At 39.1% G+C, this 19,472-nt stretch overlaps 1 protein-coding gene across 3 annotated transcripts in view; it reads right to left on the bottom strand.

Moving 5' to 3' along the window:
* The window catches only part of RBM46 (RNA binding motif protein 46), a 35,278-nt gene extending 21,332 nt beyond the window's left edge, over positions 1-13,946 (bottom strand). For 2 of the 3 annotated variants that reach the window (XR_006019905.1, XM_042049867.1), the window contains exons 1-5: positions 13,733-13,944; positions 11,334-11,495; positions 7,242-7,709; positions 4,947-5,729; positions 730-789 (exon numbers count right to left, since the gene is read on the bottom strand). Coding sequence is in view for 2 of the 3 variants with exons in the window: in XM_042049867.1 (XP_041905801.1) it covers positions 730-789; positions 4,947-5,729; positions 7,242-7,709; positions 11,334-11,495; positions 13,733-13,763 (1,504 nt within the window). In the remaining variant the exon portion in view is untranslated. Of the gene's footprint in view, positions 1-729; positions 790-4,946; positions 5,730-7,241; positions 7,710-11,333; positions 11,496-13,732 lie in introns of all 3 variants that reach the window. The other variant, XM_042049868.1, reaches the window with a different exon arrangement.
* Between the last annotated feature and the right edge of the window lie 5,526 nt (positions 13,947-19,472).

Below are 19,472 nucleotides of genomic sequence, written 5' to 3'. Positions count from 1 at the left end.
ACACTGTTGTATCTCTCTTACTCTTTTCCAAGTTCACCTATACAGGCCAAGATTTACAAATTTGTGTTCCCATAAGCAGCAGCTGAAAAATAACTGAATCTTTGGGAAATATTCTGTGTGCCTGAGATTAGAAGCTTTCAGCAGTTAACACAGAGCATGCATTTAATGCCATTTTCAAACTGCCCTGCAAGCTTTTAAAAACCATTCTCATGCCATTCAAAAAAAAAAAAAAAAAAAAAAAAGAGGGAGGCCTCAGAAGTGACAGATACACACTTAAATTCATCCACAATAGCATATTCAAAAAAAAGTCAGAGGAGACAGTAGTCTCTTTCCCATGAAACTGACTAGCCAAAAAATAGTCCAAGTGCCCAGAGGAGTAAGAGCTCCCACTTCTCAACATAAATTTAAACCCAAGCTGGAAAGGCAAATAATTAAGAAACAACTGAAAAATGACTCAGAGTCATTTTAGGAGTAAAAACTATAACCTTCCTTTGCGCTGCACAACCGACAAGAACATGAGACTGCGTGATCCATCAGCAGGTATTATAGGGCAGTAGAGGTATGGTCTCCTTTGGAAAAAAGCAACAGAGAATCTCTAGAAATCCTTCTTAGAGCTGCGTCTGTGGGGAAAGTACAACTTCTCTAACAAACAGTGCAAACATTGCAGCTAAGACAATGTCTCTGAGAGGGCAAAAAGCCACAATAAACAATCCTGAGAGGCTTACTCACCTTTACTATCCCACCATGCTGCCTTCAGGGACAGCAATGCTATATATGCTTGCTCGGGGGCTGTAAGAAAACCCATTATATGTGTAAGTCACCTGATAAATATTTCAGACTTCTAAATTCATACTGTTAAAAAACTTCTTATACTACCTTCTGAGCCTTTCTAAAAATCACTAAAACCCCCCAAACCACAAATCACCACTTATCATCTGTATTTGCTAAACAAAGCCAGCAACTTCTGTATTTTTTTTCAAAAACCTTAAAATTTGCGGCTGTTGCTTGCTCCAACAGCAACATAACTAATTTTGATAAAGCAAACCACGGCAATGTTTAAGTAAAGAAAATTCCTACAACAACATAAAAACCATCTCACTTGACCTTTAGGTTTAATGTTCAAAATCTAATACAGCAGTCTGCAGAGACGTTTGTTCTGAGACACAGATGCTAAATACAGACTCTTGAACTAGCTTATAAAAGTTTTATCCATGACTTAAAATTGCTACTGCAATTTTAAGATGTTTAAACAAGTGAATTCACAGTAGTAAGACACAATGGCTGCTCCACCTATTTCAGTATTATTTACTATAAAAGTTGTATGTGAGGAACTGGAAGGAAACTGTTATTTATGTGCTATAGTTAGTTATTAAAAGACTTTTTCTTGGAGATTTATCCGTATATTTTTCTCACAAATATTTTAAAATATTCTCTTCTACCTCACAAATTAATTTCATAAATTGCATCTCAGTGAGATGTAACATGAATTAGCAAGTGTGAAAGTGCAAAGAACACCCTCTAGTGGAATACCCATTTCAAACCTGGCAGATCCCTGAAACAGGAAACTTTACTGGAACTTCTCCCATTCTTCCCCATCACCCTTAAGTCAAACTCAGCAGGGAGAGAATTTCCCAGGACTCAGCCTTTGCTATAGAGAGTGTTATCTTAAGGACTAGAAATAGGTTCGGACATGTTCTGGTATTTCCTTAAACCAGTGGAATTCCAACAGCAGCAAATGAAAACAAACCAACCAAAATAATAGTTTCCAAAAGAAGGCTCTGTTTTTCCAGGCTTCAGATGTTTAATCTTAATAAAAAAAGGGAGGTGGGAGTTCTCCAACAATTCAGAGCGTATCTATGGCAATTCCAAATTTTCTTCTGCCTCTACTTTGAAGATATGCGGATGAGCCAGTTTGATTCCATTAGCTACAAACCACTGTTACTGAAGCAAAGGACCTAAATGATAACACCACCTCCTATTTCGGTATTGACTCTACGCTAAGAGTGCTTCTGGAGCACAGGTGGAATATCAAGTGTGTGCTAATTACACAGCTATACAGTCTCTGAACTGGAGCTGCCTCACATTTAGTCAACCTCCAGCACGGGCAAGAGCAGGAAGTCTCACATGATTTTCTAACTGGATGCCACATTTAACAGCCAAGCACCACTTTGCAATTGACATTTAAGGTGTTGTGTAACTTCTGAAGGCACAGACTTATTTGTGCAGAAATGCGATTCAAATTAATGGCAGAGGTATTAATTTTTCTACAGGACATTCTGGTGTTTCCTTATTCTGTTCCTCTATCCCCCCAATCCTCCCTCTGACAACATTCACCTTCTGAAATTTCAACATGTAGCTCCGCTCCCTTTCTCACAAATGGGCATCCAGACGTGATTTTCACACATTTAGCCAAGCCTGAGTGTCTTCACTCCCTTGATCTGTCAGTGATTCATTTAGTAACATTAAAATGTAGCTTATTAATCTTTCCCTGACAAAGTAGTTTTCTGTGTTTTCTAAGAACCATCGTTTACAAAATATTCAAGTGACACCAAGTGGTTAGTTGTTGTACTACTGTCTGCTCAGGACTGCTGTGAACCAGTACTATATACACTTGTGTAAAAGCCAAGTATTCTGTAACGCGTGAAAGCAAACACAGAAATGTGTATCCCAAAAAAAAAAAAAAAAAAAAAGCCAGAATGCCTTGAGATTATAAATCAAAGCAGTCCAGTTTTAAAATCCTATCAAAGCAGCCCTTTCTCATTTACTTACCTTAGACTAATTATATGCTTTAAAAAGAAAAAAAACCACAGCAAAACCCACCCTGTACATCATCAAAATTTAAGTGGCCAAAAAACTAGGTTCCCGTAAGAGAAGTTACTTACCAGAAAGAATTATTCCCTGTGTCATCTTTGCACATTCATGTTTATAGTAAGTTACTTCCAAGAAACACACTCAGACTTTTTTCAAATTACTGCTAGTTATCAAAAAAACCCCTAACAGACAAAACCCCAAGCCCCAAAGAAAAACCACGACCCACACATCCATCAGCAGCATCAGCATCATTCAACATGTCAAACCATGCAACACTTCCATGAGAAGGAAGGATTCTGTCACATCTAGCAACTCTTCTTTACCTGCAGATATTTCTTTCAACATGGAATATATAATAAACTGGAACAGAAACAACTTCTGTAGATTAGATAGGGAAAATAAATTGTACTTTCAGACTCCTTAGGGCTGTGTTTCAGTATCACAACAATGCCAACATCAAAAACAGGGTTTTTAATCAATATGAAAGATGTGTATCTTTCAAAAGTCAGCCTTGTATGTTTGCTTCAAATCAGGGTTCTGTATGCTCTTTGCAGGGCCAAATCCTCACAAACCAGAATGCACAGAGGCCATCAAAAGAAAAAAAAAAAAAGTTATTCAAAGATAACAAAACAGCACTACTAGCACTAGGCCACTAGCTGGACAGCTGTCAAAAAACAAACCTGGTATTTGGGAATTCTGTTAAATACCAATTCACATTAACTGTGATTGTATGGCACAATCAAGTGCTAAAAAGCTTTGGAATACTATTAATTTATATTCACTTTGAAACCTTTTCCCTATAGCACTTGTAATTATAACTGAAGAGATAAAGATCTCAACACATACCTTCTTCACTTTTTAAAATCTTCTTTGCATTCAGGATTTGCCCACAGCTGTGAATAATCACTTTTAATCTAACTTTCTATAATTGTTCCCTTGATTCTTTCCCAGAGAAGTACAGGAGAGAAAATAACTTTAGGTAACAAAAGAAGCAAACTGGGCAGGTAACAAAAGAAGCAAACTGGGCAGGTACAAAACTCGCAACAGTCTTTACTCTTCAGGAGAGCCTTACACCATTATTTTGAGTTTAGTACCCTTTTTATCCTTTGTGTTCAGGATTACATGGGTTATAAAGGTGTGGCCCTAATTTTCTTAGTGAGAAAAATATGGAAACAGACACTCAACTAGTCAAATGCTGCCCACCAAATGCTGCGTGTACAAAACCAGACAGATACTTAGCCATTTATCATTAAAAATCATTTTGGCCATCTGAAAGCATCACCTTCTGGAGGCGGCCCACTAATGTAAACTAATCACACCACTGGCTGAAGAAGAGACAATGCATAAGGCTTTGTGTTTTGAAGTTCTTCTTCCTCCAAGACCTTCTGGCCATGCCAAATCCAAACCCAATGAGAAGCAAGAACATAAGCAAGAAGAAAAAGCTTGTTTACATTTTAGTCATGCATTGCAAACAAAAGGCATCATAGTCAAGCCTGAAATAAGGCTGCTATGAACTCATCCAAAGGAGAAATCTCACCACAGCCTACGTACATCTCAAGAGACTTCCAGAACAAGAACTAAGTAGCAGTACAGGGAAGAGAAGAATGGCAACACTATTTTAACAATGTACTGCAATCACTTTTCCAATTCACCAGAATTAGAACAGGCTAGGTAAAAAAACCCAACCAAATAAAAAAAATCCCAACACCTCCAATTTCTTAATATAAAAACTTCCCTTTTCTAGTAGTTCCATTCTAATTTTAAAAAATGGAACATACATAAATGAAGATGCTAGAAAGCAGACAGACTTTCAAATAAATTTTCAGCACCATATTCATCTCACAGATAAACTTAAGTCACTTACATGTCATCTAATGCTTCCTTATACATCATTGCAGTAGATGAACGTAAGCAAAAATGACCCTGGCACTGGGCCGTTCAGGTATTTACAGTGTTTCTTCAGTGCTCTCATCTGATGGTCCAGACTCAACTGACACAAAAACCAAGTCTTCTGTAGACTAGCTTTTACTTTATACAAAAACACAAGTGCACCAAGATATGTACACCAAGAACAATTTGAAAGTAACTTTTCTAGCTTCAGTTCTTCATAAGTAAACAAAAGTGTTTATGCTTACCTAGATGTAAAAGTGTGAATTGTGCTGCCAATTCCTTTGCATCTTCTACTGTTGTACAGAGCTTTTCTGGCATGAAATAACTCTGGGAATCATCTGCAATACTAGAAATAAGCACCTTGTACACCAAGAGTATTTTCCCATCCTGACCTGTGGTTGAATACAAGCAGTATTCTGGTGGTGCCCAGCTATTTTTATGGCAAAAATAATCCAGATGCATTACTGCAGAACTGAAGTGACTCAGCTTTAAAGAATACATGCTAATTGGAGTAAGCTTTATTCCTGGAAAAATGGGGTATGTACTTCTTTCAACTTCAGGGGGGCCTGGACTGTGCTGACCATTAAGACGAACTGAAAGACTTGCTGGTTTCCCCAAGGATTTTTGAGTACCATCTTCTTTGTTAGGAAACCCTAAGAGATTTTCAGAACTGGGACTTATCTGACCATTAAAATGTTGCTTCCAAGAACTTTCTTTGTTAACTGGCTTTGCCAGTGTTACCTCAATACTGGCTCCATCAATGCACTTTCCATTCATTACAGACATAGCAGCAACTGCATCTTCACGGTGGAAAAAATGAACAAAAGCATAGTCCCTCAACTTCTTTACACGTTCAACTACTCCTGGCTTGAACTTGTTGAATTCAGCTTTAATTTTGTCCTCTGTAGTAGATATCATTAAATTTCTCACATACAATACTTTAACTCTCTGCATAGTTTCTTCATCAACTACTTTCTCAGGATCTGCCCAGTCTACTTGAATAGTATGACCCCAGGGCTGGAACGTTCCTACAGCAAAGAAGCATAATGTAAATAAGAAACAGGCACAGTAAACCAGAATCATTCTTATCACCTTCCTCTAAAAAAAGCAAATGTGATGCATACCACAAGAAACTGGGTTTTGTTGCCTGCATCTACTTAAGTTACTTGAAATTTTTAAAGTAAATGAGACTCTGCAAAAATGACAAGTGTTCTGTTACCTTTGGGTTCATTAAGCACCATAAGCTGTCAAAACAAAGACTTTGCGACATGCATATACACACACACAAAAGGAGACCAAAAGTAATGTATTTAACTAGCTACTAAACAGAGCCTCTTCAATAATATTACCTCTTTAAAAAGTATGGGCAACACCTGGAAATAGTAATCTAAGCGTATATCTGTAACACAAACCTTACTCTATGTTGCACCAGACACCAGAACCCAAATTAAAAGAAAAAAACAAAACCAAACCTGTTTTGTTACTCATGTCAACCTATCATTCTGCATATCATACCGGTTTATTTTCCATTCAGTGATCTGGAGGTATTTCTCCCACCACTTTGCATATATACATATATATATACACCCCAATATGTTGAATGTATTACATATTATTACAAGTACTGTATTGATATTTATTATATTATTATACATTTGATAATTTGCATTTTGTATATACGTTTGCATATTATGTATTTGTGTATATATCATACACATACTACATAACCCTTAGGTAACACTCTGTCAGCTGTTAACACAAGACTTGCCTACATCTTAGCCTTAATAGTTTTGGCATTCATTTCAGCAAAGCTAATGCTGTATTATCTTCTTGAATGACTTTGCTTCTTCAACTATATTGTTTCATTTCCTGTGTAGTTCATTTCCCTTCCTTTCTCTTCTAGAATTTCCCTTTTTAACTGTACCTTTACCTATTCCCTTCTTTTTCAGTCAATTTAATCCCTTCTACTTTCCCTCCTTCAGAGTGTATAAAATAAGGCGCAATGAAAAAATGATCTTCTACTTGTTAAACTCTGAAAATTATTTTCTACTAAAACATTCAAGACCTACTTTTTAGTATTTTTAAAATATGAAAAATTCACATACTTCATAGTGATGAAAATAACGTCACTTATGACGCCACCAGAAAACACAGGGCACATTGAAGGCATTATCCTTTCTAAACTCACCTTCGAGAGAATTTGTGCACAGAGCCTCGTGCATGTAAATGAAAACTGAATGTGTGCCCATGCAAATACGTATTGATGTAAATCACAATAGCTAAATTACATAAAACTGATGTCTACTTTTTTAATTGTCAGAACTACTTAAATTATAGCTTCTTAAAAAAAAAGTTTAACAAAACCCTCCTCAACAACAAAACATAAAAAATCGCCCTTAGCCAAAAGGCAATACTGCAGTTTTGAAACTCTCAAAACACCTTAAAGAATGGAAAACAGGGATGATCCACCATCTCATCCCCCCACAATATGGAAATAGATACTTCCCATAAAAACTCAGTTTAATTACAAACAGTTTTACCTGGGATTAGTCGTCTTCTAGCCATTGCAGCTGCTCTGTGAGATTCATATTCTACAAAGGCAAAGCCACGATTTTTAGATTTGTCAGTGGCATTTGGATAAACAATGACATCCACCACTCCTTCTGTAACTTTTCTCATTTCATTCAGTATTTCTTCTTTCTTCTTATCTTTAGGAATTGCTCCAATAAACAGTCTGCAGTTGTCCAAGCTTACACAGACACCAATAAACTTCCCTGGACGAATTTCATAATTATTAAGAATCTTGATGGCCAGCTGGGCTTCCTCTTTAGTGGTGTACATCACAAAAGCATAGCCTCGGTTCTCACCAGTGAATTCCATCATCAGTCTCAGCTCATAGATCTTCCCAGCTCTCTCGAAAACAGGAACTAGTTCATCTTCATACATATCGCGAGGAATCTTACCCACAAAAACTTCACATCCACGAGGTGGTGGAGGACCTTCCCAACCTTAAAATAAATTTTCCAACAGCAATCTTAGTACAAATGCCACATAGGCACATTTCTCCCACACCCAGTTCCAATGTGGGAGTTATTTATTTATTTTTGGTCTCAACTGAAAACTAGCACATTCTCTTCTATTATGTCTTATTTCTTTTATATTTAAATAAAAACAAAATGCCAGAAACGCACAGTTTGTATTTCTTTCAGTTCCATTTTCTGGTTTTTTTTCCAATGGAATCTGTATGACAACACACTGAACCTGTTATCGAAAACGCTAACAGGTTTACCAAGAGTCTCTATTTCGATAATTTTTTGCCCCTTACAATTTTATTTCAGTTATTAATAAAACTGATATACCTAAGAACAATACCTCAGTAAGAACTTCAGTTTTATTTTCTACTGCAACACTTTAAAGATACAAAATGTTTCTCTGCACTTCTTGCCCATATTTTTATAAATTTTGGTAAGGGTCCCCAGTGCAGCACTTTTTTTTTCTTCCTTGACATCAATCAAAAAGTCCAAACATTTTGCTTCCACCTCCACTCATCCAATAAAATAGGACTCCCTAAGGAAGGCAGGATACAGAGCCAAACTTTCTCCAATAGGCAAAAAGATTGAACACTTTTACTCTAAAAACAGACCACAGTTTTCACAGGCAGTAGTGGATGGTAGGAAAAAAAAAAGTAAATAAAAAACCACAGAACAAGTCAGTCTTTGGCTGACATCTGAAAGCTACAAGAACATCTATGCTTCTCTCCTTAAGCCAAGGACACTCAGACATTGCTTTATATCTCTGCCATATACACTGAAAGATATGTTCAACAGATAATGCAAAAATGTATTTATGCATTTAATATTATGGAGTTGTGATCTTCAAATATGGCACTCCATTTCCCCAAAATAATAAAAAAATAATTTAAAAAAAGTTCGCTTGGCTTTCAGGTAGAAGGTTCAAAGGCAGACACTCAAATCATAACTAAAAGCCTTTTCTAAAGTTTTTGAGAAGAAAGGTTTTCTCTAAGAGGAAAAGCAAGGAGTACAAAGATGGTAGAAAAAACCAACACAAAACTTAGTAAGTACTAGCATGAAATGAGAAAGCATTATGAGGCAAGGTGAAAAAATAATTACTCTTGACAAGTTTAGACAAAAAGATGATTAAATAATGTACTTTGATTTGAAGTTCAGAATAAATTATATTTGGGTGATTTTGTAATTAACACTTTTTCCTTCATGTTTGTATTGCCAAAGAGCCTGTAATTTACATGGGAAAAAATTAACAGAATTGAGACGTTTTTGCCTTCTCACAGAGTAACTTTTCATCTGTAAGTGTACACTAACTGTACAGAAAGAACTACATGGCACACAGGGAAGCTACCAAGGCATCAGAATTGACACACATTTGGAGTCACACTGCCATGACTTACCTAGGAAAAAGCCTGGTTCTGTTCCTCACAGCATTCCACGTCTTTATCATTTTCACCTTTGTAAACATTTCTGACCACTTCAGCTGAGGTCTGACTGGACATGGCAGCTAACACCATTTGCAGACCAAGCACTGCCATCACTCACATTCACATCACTCACACTCACCTTCCCACATAAAAACAATAAACCAGCTGTACCACATTTAGGAGCTCCAAAGACAAAAGCAACTGCACACCTCAGTCAAGAAAAAATTGTGTAGGGAAGTAATGAAATTAAGTAACAATTTTTATTTATTTACTAACTAGACAAACTTTTACCACCCTCCTCAGTCTGGTAACTCATTGAACAGTGATTCTCAGTAAGTAAAAGCCATTTACCATACAAAAAGCCCCCCTTCTAACTTTGAAGCTGCATACTAACTCAGCAGTACAGCACATTACTGCCAACTGCAATTAACCTCTTGACTCCTGACCTAAAGAAAACTGCTCTGTGCCACATATGCCAATGAGGGACACGTACTTAGCAGAGCAAACACGGAAAGTTAGTCAAAAGCATTCCACAAGCAGTTGACCAGAGAGTTTCCTTGACTGGGTACTTGATTCATCTCCGGATGATAGAAAACGGGACTCCTATTTTTGGAGCAGTTCAAGCAACATTAGTCATAATCCTCCACTGTTAGTATCCATGCCATCTTAAACTTCACATGCCTAGTGACATCACTGGGCCTACTGCTTAGATGGCAGCAGATACAAAACTATGAAAACTCACTTCTGTCTTTTTATATTAAACACTCTACAGATACATTTTTCACAAGTGGCATAAACTGAATAAGAACTGCACTGATGTCAGGTAAAAACCTGTAATTTTTTAGGGCAATTTTCAGCCACATCTGCTGAGAATAGAGCTGACAGTGAGACTATCCTTTGACAGCAACACAAGCTTATAGAAATCACATCCTAAATCAGCAAAATTCACAGTGAAACCCTTCATTTATGAAGATATTGTAATTTCTTACAAGCCATCTCAAACATTAAAGTCTCATCTGGCCTAGAGCCATTTATAGCAACTTAGGGTAATTTGGTAATTTCCAACCAAAAAAACCTATGAAAATACATGAAGATTTGAAGGAAAAACATGTAACTAATGTCAATGAATGGACTGATGGAAGAGATACTTTTTCAAACACATCTAGTTTCAGAAAATATTAATAAAACTAGCTTTGCCAAACAAACACAATACTGTCTAATGTTCTAATTAAAAGACATCATTATTATGTAAAAGTTGTATAATAATTTAAGAACTGACTGAAGTCAGCAATGCCCTGCAGTTCTTTTTCCAGTGCCATTTTCAAAATAGTTTCACAGGGCTTCCTTTTGCTATTTTATATAGGCTTAGTAAAAGTATAGACAAAATTTTAAACAGAAAAACTTCCAGAGAAATAATTTTGATGCAGCTCTAACTTAAACTACATATAGCAATGAGCAAATAGAGTTCATGCTTCTGAGCATAACTTACAAAGACATGGGATCACAGGCCACATGTGAGAATGAACTGAAAGAGCAGCACAAAGAATTCTCCTCTTTTCTGCTTGTCTAAGTGCATGATCTGATTCAGAAGCAAGAGTACTCCATGTCATACAACCAGGCCTAGTAGAAAAATTCTTGTACACTGCTGATGCCAACATCACTGGAAAAATTATTCAAAATAAAATAAATGTTTTATCCTCAACTCTGAAAACAAAATGAGTTAATCTTCACTGGTGCTCCCTCAGAGAACAAATGTTCATTAAAAAAAAAAAATGCTTTGGCCAACGCAAGTGGTAAGCAGTCAGAGAAGACATTAACTAGGTTATGCCTCTATCACCAACTTTTTTTTCCCCTCTGTGCCACTAAATGTTTTGAAGCGTGTTCTCAGTCATATGGAACACACTCGGCATTTTGAGCTCCACATTTGTTCTGCTACCTGTCAATTTTAGCTGGTTTTAAAGCTGTGACTTTTGAAATCCACCAAAAGCAAATGTTCAACATAGTCTAGCTCAAAAGATCTTAAATTGCTGGAAACTGTAAAACACACCAGGGCTCTCCCCATACATGTTGTGCTTCTTACACTGTTTCCTTAACCTTTTACTACTGTCACTATCAAGATACACAACATGAGGCTACACCAATTTTCAGTGTCAAAAGAAATCTCAAAAGAAATGCTTACCTGGTGGAGGACCACCAAATTTTCTTTGCCCGTTTTGCTGCACCATGCTGTATCCAGTCTTCTCCATTAGGGCAAGTAAAGCAGCCCCATTTTGAGCACCACTTCGGATTTTGCCGCATCCATTTGCTGCCTCTTTATTCTCCTCACGCATATCTGCAACAGCTTCAACAGAATATGGCAAATATTCCAATTCAGCAAATTCTAAGTTGTTATGTGCATGCAGAAGCTACCAAAATACAGAAAAACCATTTAGGCTATATTTGCCTATTTACTGCAACTTTATTTAGCGTAAGGCTTCAGTCCTACATCCAACCATTATCACCTCTGTACTCGCTTTCACAACATTTGTTCCGTAGCTGGGATAATCTTGAACTTTACCAGCAGCTACATAATCTATATACAAACTCTCCTAAGTGCTATCACAGCTATCACAACATAAACAGCACAACTATTTTTAAGAATGCTGTCCTTCAAGTAGAAGAATGAATTCTTTCATAAACCATGTGATCACAGCTGTGTAAGGGATCAATAAGCTACCTGAGGTGACAAGTTCCATTTTCTCATTACTACATTTTATAAAAATACCAATTATTTCAAAACTGTATTTTAGAACGAAAATACTTGAGGAACAACTTAAGTCCATGCCCGGTTAGTAGAAAGAATTCAAAGAACTCATGAACATAAATAACTTAATTAATACCAATATATAATAAAATTGGGCAGAACTGTCCAGCAAAACTAAGGGTGTGAAATAATCCCACCTCTAGGATTCCTATTTTCATGGCTTTATCTATTTTCACAGTTTCAAAAACTAAGCAGGTTTATCAATATGGTTGTTGCTGCCCTACCTCCTATTTCTCTGGCATGCCAAGATCTCACCCAACAGCTTTAAGTTTCTGTCACCCACGTGATGGAAAACAACCACACCACTTAGCAATTACCAATTTTATTAGCAAGCCCCTAAAAAAATCTCAAGTCAGATGTTTCTTTCATTGCCTCCCATTTATTTATTCCTTTCCCAACATTTTCTGCCTACTGTTTGTGATATTTAGACAAGCAATCTTTTTCATCACTCCAATCCTTTGTCCAAATGTCATTTCCAGGTGCTACGTCACTTCTTCAAAAGAAATGCTGCCCAAAAAATCACCACCAGAAAAATAAGGTACCACTGTTTGTTTTTCAGTGCCCCTTTTACTTTCAGCTTTCTTCGTCTTCAGGCTCACACTCCAAAAGACAATGTCCCGAGCCATCAGCAGTTTACTTTTTACAAGAAAAACACTTAAAAACAGCTTAAAGTTTACACAAATGTTTCTTGACAACCCACTATTATTTGCTGAACAAAACTGAAGTTCTTAAAAATATTATAGACTTAATTTATGGAGTGATGAAGTGCCTGTTCCCCTACTACACTTATGGATGTTATGCAATGATACTACTATCCAGAGGTGGGGCTGCAGCTTCCGCCACTCCTGCCCCAGCTTTGTCATTTCTAATGTGCTTTGCATCACTGTAATCACTATTTCTAAGCGCATTTTTTTCACAACAGCCTTCACATGACATTCTAACAGACTCCAAAAATCCTTTCATTAGAATAGTGTCACCAGTGATTTTTTTCCAACCCTAGGAAAAAAAGAAGATTTTTGGTGGGGAGATATCTTTTCTGTCTTTTCACCAAGCAGGTATTCATTTTAGGGCAGGAATCCATGCAAGCAACCACTCTCAAGAAGCTTAAATTAAATCTGTCACTGGACACTAAAAAACCAAACAGTGAAAAAAACTCCTGGCTTCATCAAAATGAGATTCCGGAAAAGCAGCAGGGTAGAGCACAAAAAAAAATCCCCGACAGGCATCAGCAGAAACAGCATGGCTCCTCTCTGCTACAAACGGTGTCCCATCTCCTTTCAGCAAGGGAATTACTGGGTTTCACAGCCTACAAGCTGCACAGAGATTCCGTAATTAGGAAATCTTTTGGCAGCTTCAGGCCTAACAAGTGATGGAGAAAACAACGAAGCTGGAGCAAGGAAGAGGCAAATTTATTTTCCCTTTGTCTCGGTGAGTTCTAACACCAGAGCGGGAACGTCGTTATCTGCAAGTGCAGCAAGCGGGCACCGGACTGGGACCGCGGGAGCTCGAAGGGGCGAAGCGGCCCTGAGGAGCTACAAACACCCATGCAGGAAGCAAACCAAACTCGGGCACACCCCAGGGCACAAACGCCACGCACGGGAGGAGGCGCGACTGCATGTGGGGCGGTGAGGGAAGAGAAAAAACCCAACACCCCCGGCATCTCCCTCCACTACTCCCGCCGACTCGCACGTCAAGGCCCCTTCTCCACACCACTCCGTCCCCTCATCAAGCTGCCTCCGCCTTCCCCCCACGACACGGCAAGGACCCGAACCCACCGCTATCCCCAGGCAGACGAGGCCACGGCATGACTCCCCGCTGTCCCGTCGGGAGCCGACCGCCACAGAGCGCAGCCCGGCCGCCGGCGGTCTCAGCGCCTCATGCGCCCGGCCCCGCGGCCACAGCTTTCCCTCGCTCTTGCCCCGCCCGGCCAATCAGCGGGCGCGGAGGGCGGGCACGGATACAACTGACAGGCCGCGCCAGCCAATCGCGGCGAGGCAAACGTGCCCGGCACGCGAGCGCTCTTTAAAGCCGGTGACGGTTGGGCGAAGGGACGTGTCTGGCGCGCGCGCCGCAGCCGCTGCTGGAGCCGTTGGGACGGCGCGTGCTGCTCCCGCCCTTCGGGCGGGCACGCGGCGCCGCCGCCTCAGCGCCCCTGCGTTCCAATCCCCCTCCGTTCCTCAGGGGTGCCAGCTCTTCACCTCAGCGTTACCGTTTTCACAATCTGGCTGGTATATTTTTTTGTGTCCTAGGCTTTTCTCTTCCCCGAAATGGCGTATTTGGGCCTTTAGGATGTGCTCTGGTATGCATTTGTGCTTTAGGTAATTTTTAGTGTTGTGCAGGTCCATGTTGACCAGTAATAGCAAAGTGAAATATCACTGAATCAATTAGGTTGGAAAAGACCTCTGAAAAAGTCGAATCCAACCTACAACCCAACGCCATCATGTCAACTCGACTGGGGCACTAAGTGCCACATCCCGTCTTACACAGGGATGGTGACTTGATCAACTCCCTGGGCAGTCCATTCCGATATTTAATCACCCCTTCTGTGAAGAAATCCTGCCGTCCAACCTAAACCTCCCCTGGGTGCAGCTCAAGGCTGTGTCCTCTTGTCCTGTTGCTGGTTGCTTGGGGGAAGATCTGTCTGGTTTCAGTCCCTGACAGCTCAGTTAATATTTCCTTCACAGACACTTGCCAAGCCAGTTGGGTTGGAGGCCCTGCAGTTCTGTCACTGTTCCTGAACTCCCATCACAACTCCTTAGGGCTCATGCAGTCAGGCATGCATCCAATGTACCAGGGTTAATACGGGGTGTGGGACTAGCTTGCAAGTTCCTCAAGTAGTTACCAAAATGTTGTGGCCCATTTTCCCCATCTAGTAAATTAAAGTCTTTCAAAACCAATATACTTTCACCAAAAATATCTCCCCTTCCCTTTGCCTAAGGTTTACATCCTTAACACCACTTACTGATAAGGCAGAGAATCCCTGAAATTTTAACTTCAGGACATGCAAATTCATCTTTATTATGAATATGTTCCAGAGCTTCTAGCAATCTCATTTTAAATCTGTACTGCCACAGAATTGCTACATCATTATATTTGACATTTGGCCATTTGAGTTTGCTTATTTTTCAAAGAGAATGCATGTTGTGCTTTTGTTAATAATGGCATGTTACACTCATCATGTTATTTACAGATGGTATGTCTCCATGTAAAACTTCTGAATTGCCAACATACCAAAGCTATTGCCTTCAAGATTAAATTTCACCACCATTTCAGGTACCTGTTTGGTTTTTGTTTGGTTATTTCCTCCCCCCCCCCCCCAATCTAAATCAGCCACAAAGGTCTCATAGGAATCAGTTTGGGGTGTATTAAGTCAAAGTTTGTGACATTTTGACGGCAGCTGTGCGTCCCTGTTACCTTACAGACTGCTCACTCCCTGGCCAAAAACTCCCTGTATCTCAGTTGTTATTGCTGGTGGGAAATACTGGAGGAATGCAGGCAATCTTTTAGATAAAAAAAAAAAAACCACCCAAACCCACAATTCCTCAGCATTTTCTTTGTATTTCGTGTAAGTGACACTGGATAGGTTGCCATGTACAGCCATTTCCGGAGTAAAAATGACTGTGCTGCTCCAGCAGAAGGTCCCGAGGAAAACATACAAATTTGCAATCAGGTTTTTCACTTAATGGCACGAATAAAAGAGAATATAAAAATAAAAGTATTCAATGTTTATTTCTCTTATTAAACATCAAAAGCGAACATAGGAGCTAAAGACCCCTGCCTTTCTAAAAGAGATTAATTATCCTTTTCTTCCTTTGTTCCCCATGTGCTAATTGGGTATCAGTACACCCTCGCCCCAGGTGCTAGCTGCTTTTCTTTGACAATCTGACTATTCACTATAATTAGGCTTTACTAAGAACAACTGTTTATAACCTGTATTTTTCTTGGATTTTGCTGTGACTCATAATAAAGTCTGAGCTGAGCATTTGAATTCTTTTTTCTGATGAAGACATGATTTACAGGGGAATGCAATATTTTTTATTAAATTAGGAACTATATCAGATAATTTCAGGTCTTCTGAAGAGATTTTAAACACCTGAAAGTTTTATTCACTTGTTTTTAATGAACTTTTATGAAAGGATGGGAAAAAAGAACCAGGCCCCAAACATGTTTTGGTATTTATCACAGCATTTATTTCTTTATTGCTCTATTGAATCAGTACCTTGGGACATAGCTGTTTATCTTTCAAACCTGATAAATAGAAACTTATTTTAGGATTATTTTACAAGAATTACAGCATAATTTACCAAAAGGCATTTGGCACCAATTCTGGTTAGAAAATTACTTTTAATTGCAAATGATATACTATTTGCCCCAAAGCTTTATACAGCTCCTATTAACACTGAGTTAGTTTCCTCACTAATGTCTGGTTGAAACTCTCACAAATCTGATGGATGAGGAATGAGGGCAGAGTCTTGCCAAGATCATGACGTAGATTCCTTTGGCTGGATTTGAAAATGTGAAAGAGGTCTTTTACTTACACATTTTATTTTATAGCACTGCACCAGACAGTGCTTTTCCTTCTAAGTTATTTTAGGTAGCTGTAACACAGAAGTCCTTGATATTTCACTTCTGTTTTATTGGAATGCTAGCAAGTCTCAGCATACATATTCCTGGCATGGGCTATTGCTGCAGTTGTAATGTACTTTAATAGAAGCATTAGCTTTTTTTTGTTAGTGTAAATTTTACTATGGCCTGGAGCAGGAAAAGAGGGTATGTAGTATTTCTGTGCACTCTGACAGGTTTGATAAGTAGGTAGTAGAAATACTTTAAAAGGAAGCAGACATCCTTTGAAGTTTAGACAAAGGTCTCTGTAGAAAACCTAGACATAATATGATTATAAATCTAATTATAGTAAGCTGTCTGGAAAGAGTTCATTTCAGTCAATCAGTCCATTTTATTTTGAGTTTCATTTTATCAGGCACTGCAATGCTTGTTTATTAGGATCCTCCTAACAAGGCATGCTAGTGCCTAAAGGGTCTTTTTTCTTGAAAAGCATGGTTTGTTCTCATTCAGCTTTGTGCCTTAAAAATTATATATATATTTCTGCCTTTTTAAATTATAAAATTACAAGATCTAATACTGCTGAAATGAGCATTTGGAGGAACAGAATATTAACTGTAGAAAATACAGTGTTCCTTTTCTGGTAGACCACTTTGAGACACATGCCACATGATTTTAACATGCAGATATGCAATGAAGATGAAAAAATGGATCCTAGAGCAAGTTCTGTCTTCACTTTGATGAGTACAAATGTCAGCAATTGCACTGACGTAAATTGAATTAAATCAATTTTAAGCCAGTATTGCCAAGCGTGATGTAAAATGTGCATTAACAAAATGTATAAAATCTCTTTTCTTGTTTTTCCCCTCATTACCACCAGAACTATTGCTTTCTGCTCTCTCTAAAAACCTGGGCCCTTCACGACAAAGCCGTACCTTTTATCACTGAGCAAAATAGCAGTTTTCTGGCAGTACAGCTAAGCCTGAGAGGGAAGGAGCAGATGGGAACTGCTGGGAAAAGTAACACCACAAAGGGTTGGTGGAAAAAGTGGTGAATATCAGGAAAGAGAAGTGAGGAAAGGACAGGGAGGAGGGAAGGGGCAAGGGAGATGGAGAATCCTGTCCTACAGCACTGCAGTCTTTTGATGTTCCACCATCACAGAATGCTTTCCAGTCTGCTTTTTAGGCAGATGTTTCAAAAGCATTCTGACACAGACGTATGTCCTCCTCACCTCTGTGGAGGAGGAATTGAAGAGGATTGGCGAGAAAATGGCTACTGCTGCAACAACCTTGAAAGCAGAATTTTCTTCACAGAAACACAAAGAACTACGAAGCAGGCTTCCTTCCTCACACCACTAGTGTCTCAGTCCTCACCGAAAGGCTTGCAAAGATCAGACAAAGTTCCTGCTCAGTTTTTTATTTCTCTGCAAATGTTTTTTTAAGTGCTTTTCTGTATCTAGCTATTGTGTTTCCTAGAAAGCCTAGTGACACAACCAAAACTGTGGTGAAAAACTAAACTAAGAATAACTAACTACATCATGAGTAACTATATACAAAATCAGTGTTATGCAGGTTAACTGTTCCTTCCTGATTTCTGGTCAGGTATTACAGTAGTGAAACAGGAATTCAAAATCAAAATTTCTAGACCTACTGAGGGTTACATCGACTTAGTAAATATCTGACATATTCTTTATATGCGAGTTAACGTCACAATTTGCTGGAGACAGTGCATTTTCCTGACTCTTAAGAGAGCCACTAGGTGGGAGTATGTTATCTTAAAAGGCGCTTGGTCAGCCGCTGTAGTTGTCATTTTGAAGGAGTTCCGCTCCCCTTTTCCCGGCAGCCGGGACATGCTGCAACTCTCTTCACACCACGTGGAGTTGGTGGTGATGGAGTTGGGATTTTTCGACGCTCGTCTCCACACTGGACACTGGGGAGGCGCTACCTGCCTCGCTGCACCTCCGGCCCCAGAGGACATGAGCTGGGGCAAGCAAAGGCAAAGACTTACAGAATCATAGAGTATCCTGAGTTGGAAGGAACCCACAAGGATCATTGATTCCAACTCCTGGCCCCGCACAGGACCACCCCAAGAGTCACACCATGTGCCTGAGAGCATTGTCCAAATGCTTCTGGAACTCTGGGCTTGGTGCCGTGACCACTTCCCTGTGGAGCCTGTTCCAGTGCGCAGCCACCCTCTGGGGGAAGAACCTTTTCCTAATATCCAACCTAAACCTCCCTGACACAACTTCAGGCTGTTCCCTTGAGTCCTGTCACTGGGCACCACAGAGATCGGTGTCTGCCCCTCCTCGTCCACTCACAAGGAAGCTATAGATCACAATGAGGTCTTCCCTCAGTCTCTTCTCTAGGCCAAACTAAGTGACCTCAGCTGCTCCTCGTATGACTTCCCCTCCAGACCCTTCACCATCTTCCTGGCCCTTCTTTGAACACTCTCTAATAATACTACAAGTGCCACACTTCAGAAAGGCTATCTCTTATCCAAACAAGGTGCACAAGCTAATTACATAGAAAGCCCTGAGGACCCAGGTTAAAATAGATTCAGAGGATCACCTTGCTAACATAAAAGCTAATAATAACAATAACAATAACAATAATAATAGTAGTAGTAGTAGTAGTAGTAGTAGTAGTAGTAGTAGTAAAGCCTAGTTAAAATATATTAAAAGCCAGGCATTTGCCAGAGAGAGAAATGGTAGGTGATAAAGAAAGGGTCTTTTGAGGAATTAGGCTATAGGGGAAAAAAAAGTTGTAGTAATATTCAACACAAAAGTGATAGATCAGTTTTCAAAATAAGATATTTCTTTTTTTAAAGGAACAGAGCCTCACATTAGTCCTAAACTGAGGATACAGTAAAAGGCATTTTAGCACACATGAGTAAATGCCAAGTAACAGCTGAAGGATATGTGTGTTCAATTCTAAAGATCCAGGATGATACTGTTGG

Source organism: Corvus kubaryi, unplaced genomic scaffold, assembly GCF_017639235.1.
Source record: "Corvus kubaryi isolate FWS band 111438036 unplaced genomic scaffold, C.kubaryi_AGA036_p1.0 71, whole genome shotgun sequence".
NCBI lineage: Eukaryota > Metazoa > Chordata > Aves > Passeriformes > Corvidae > Corvus > Corvus kubaryi.
The sequence above is the reverse complement of the archived record's forward strand: the minus strand, read 5'-3'. Positions and strand labels throughout refer to the sequence as shown.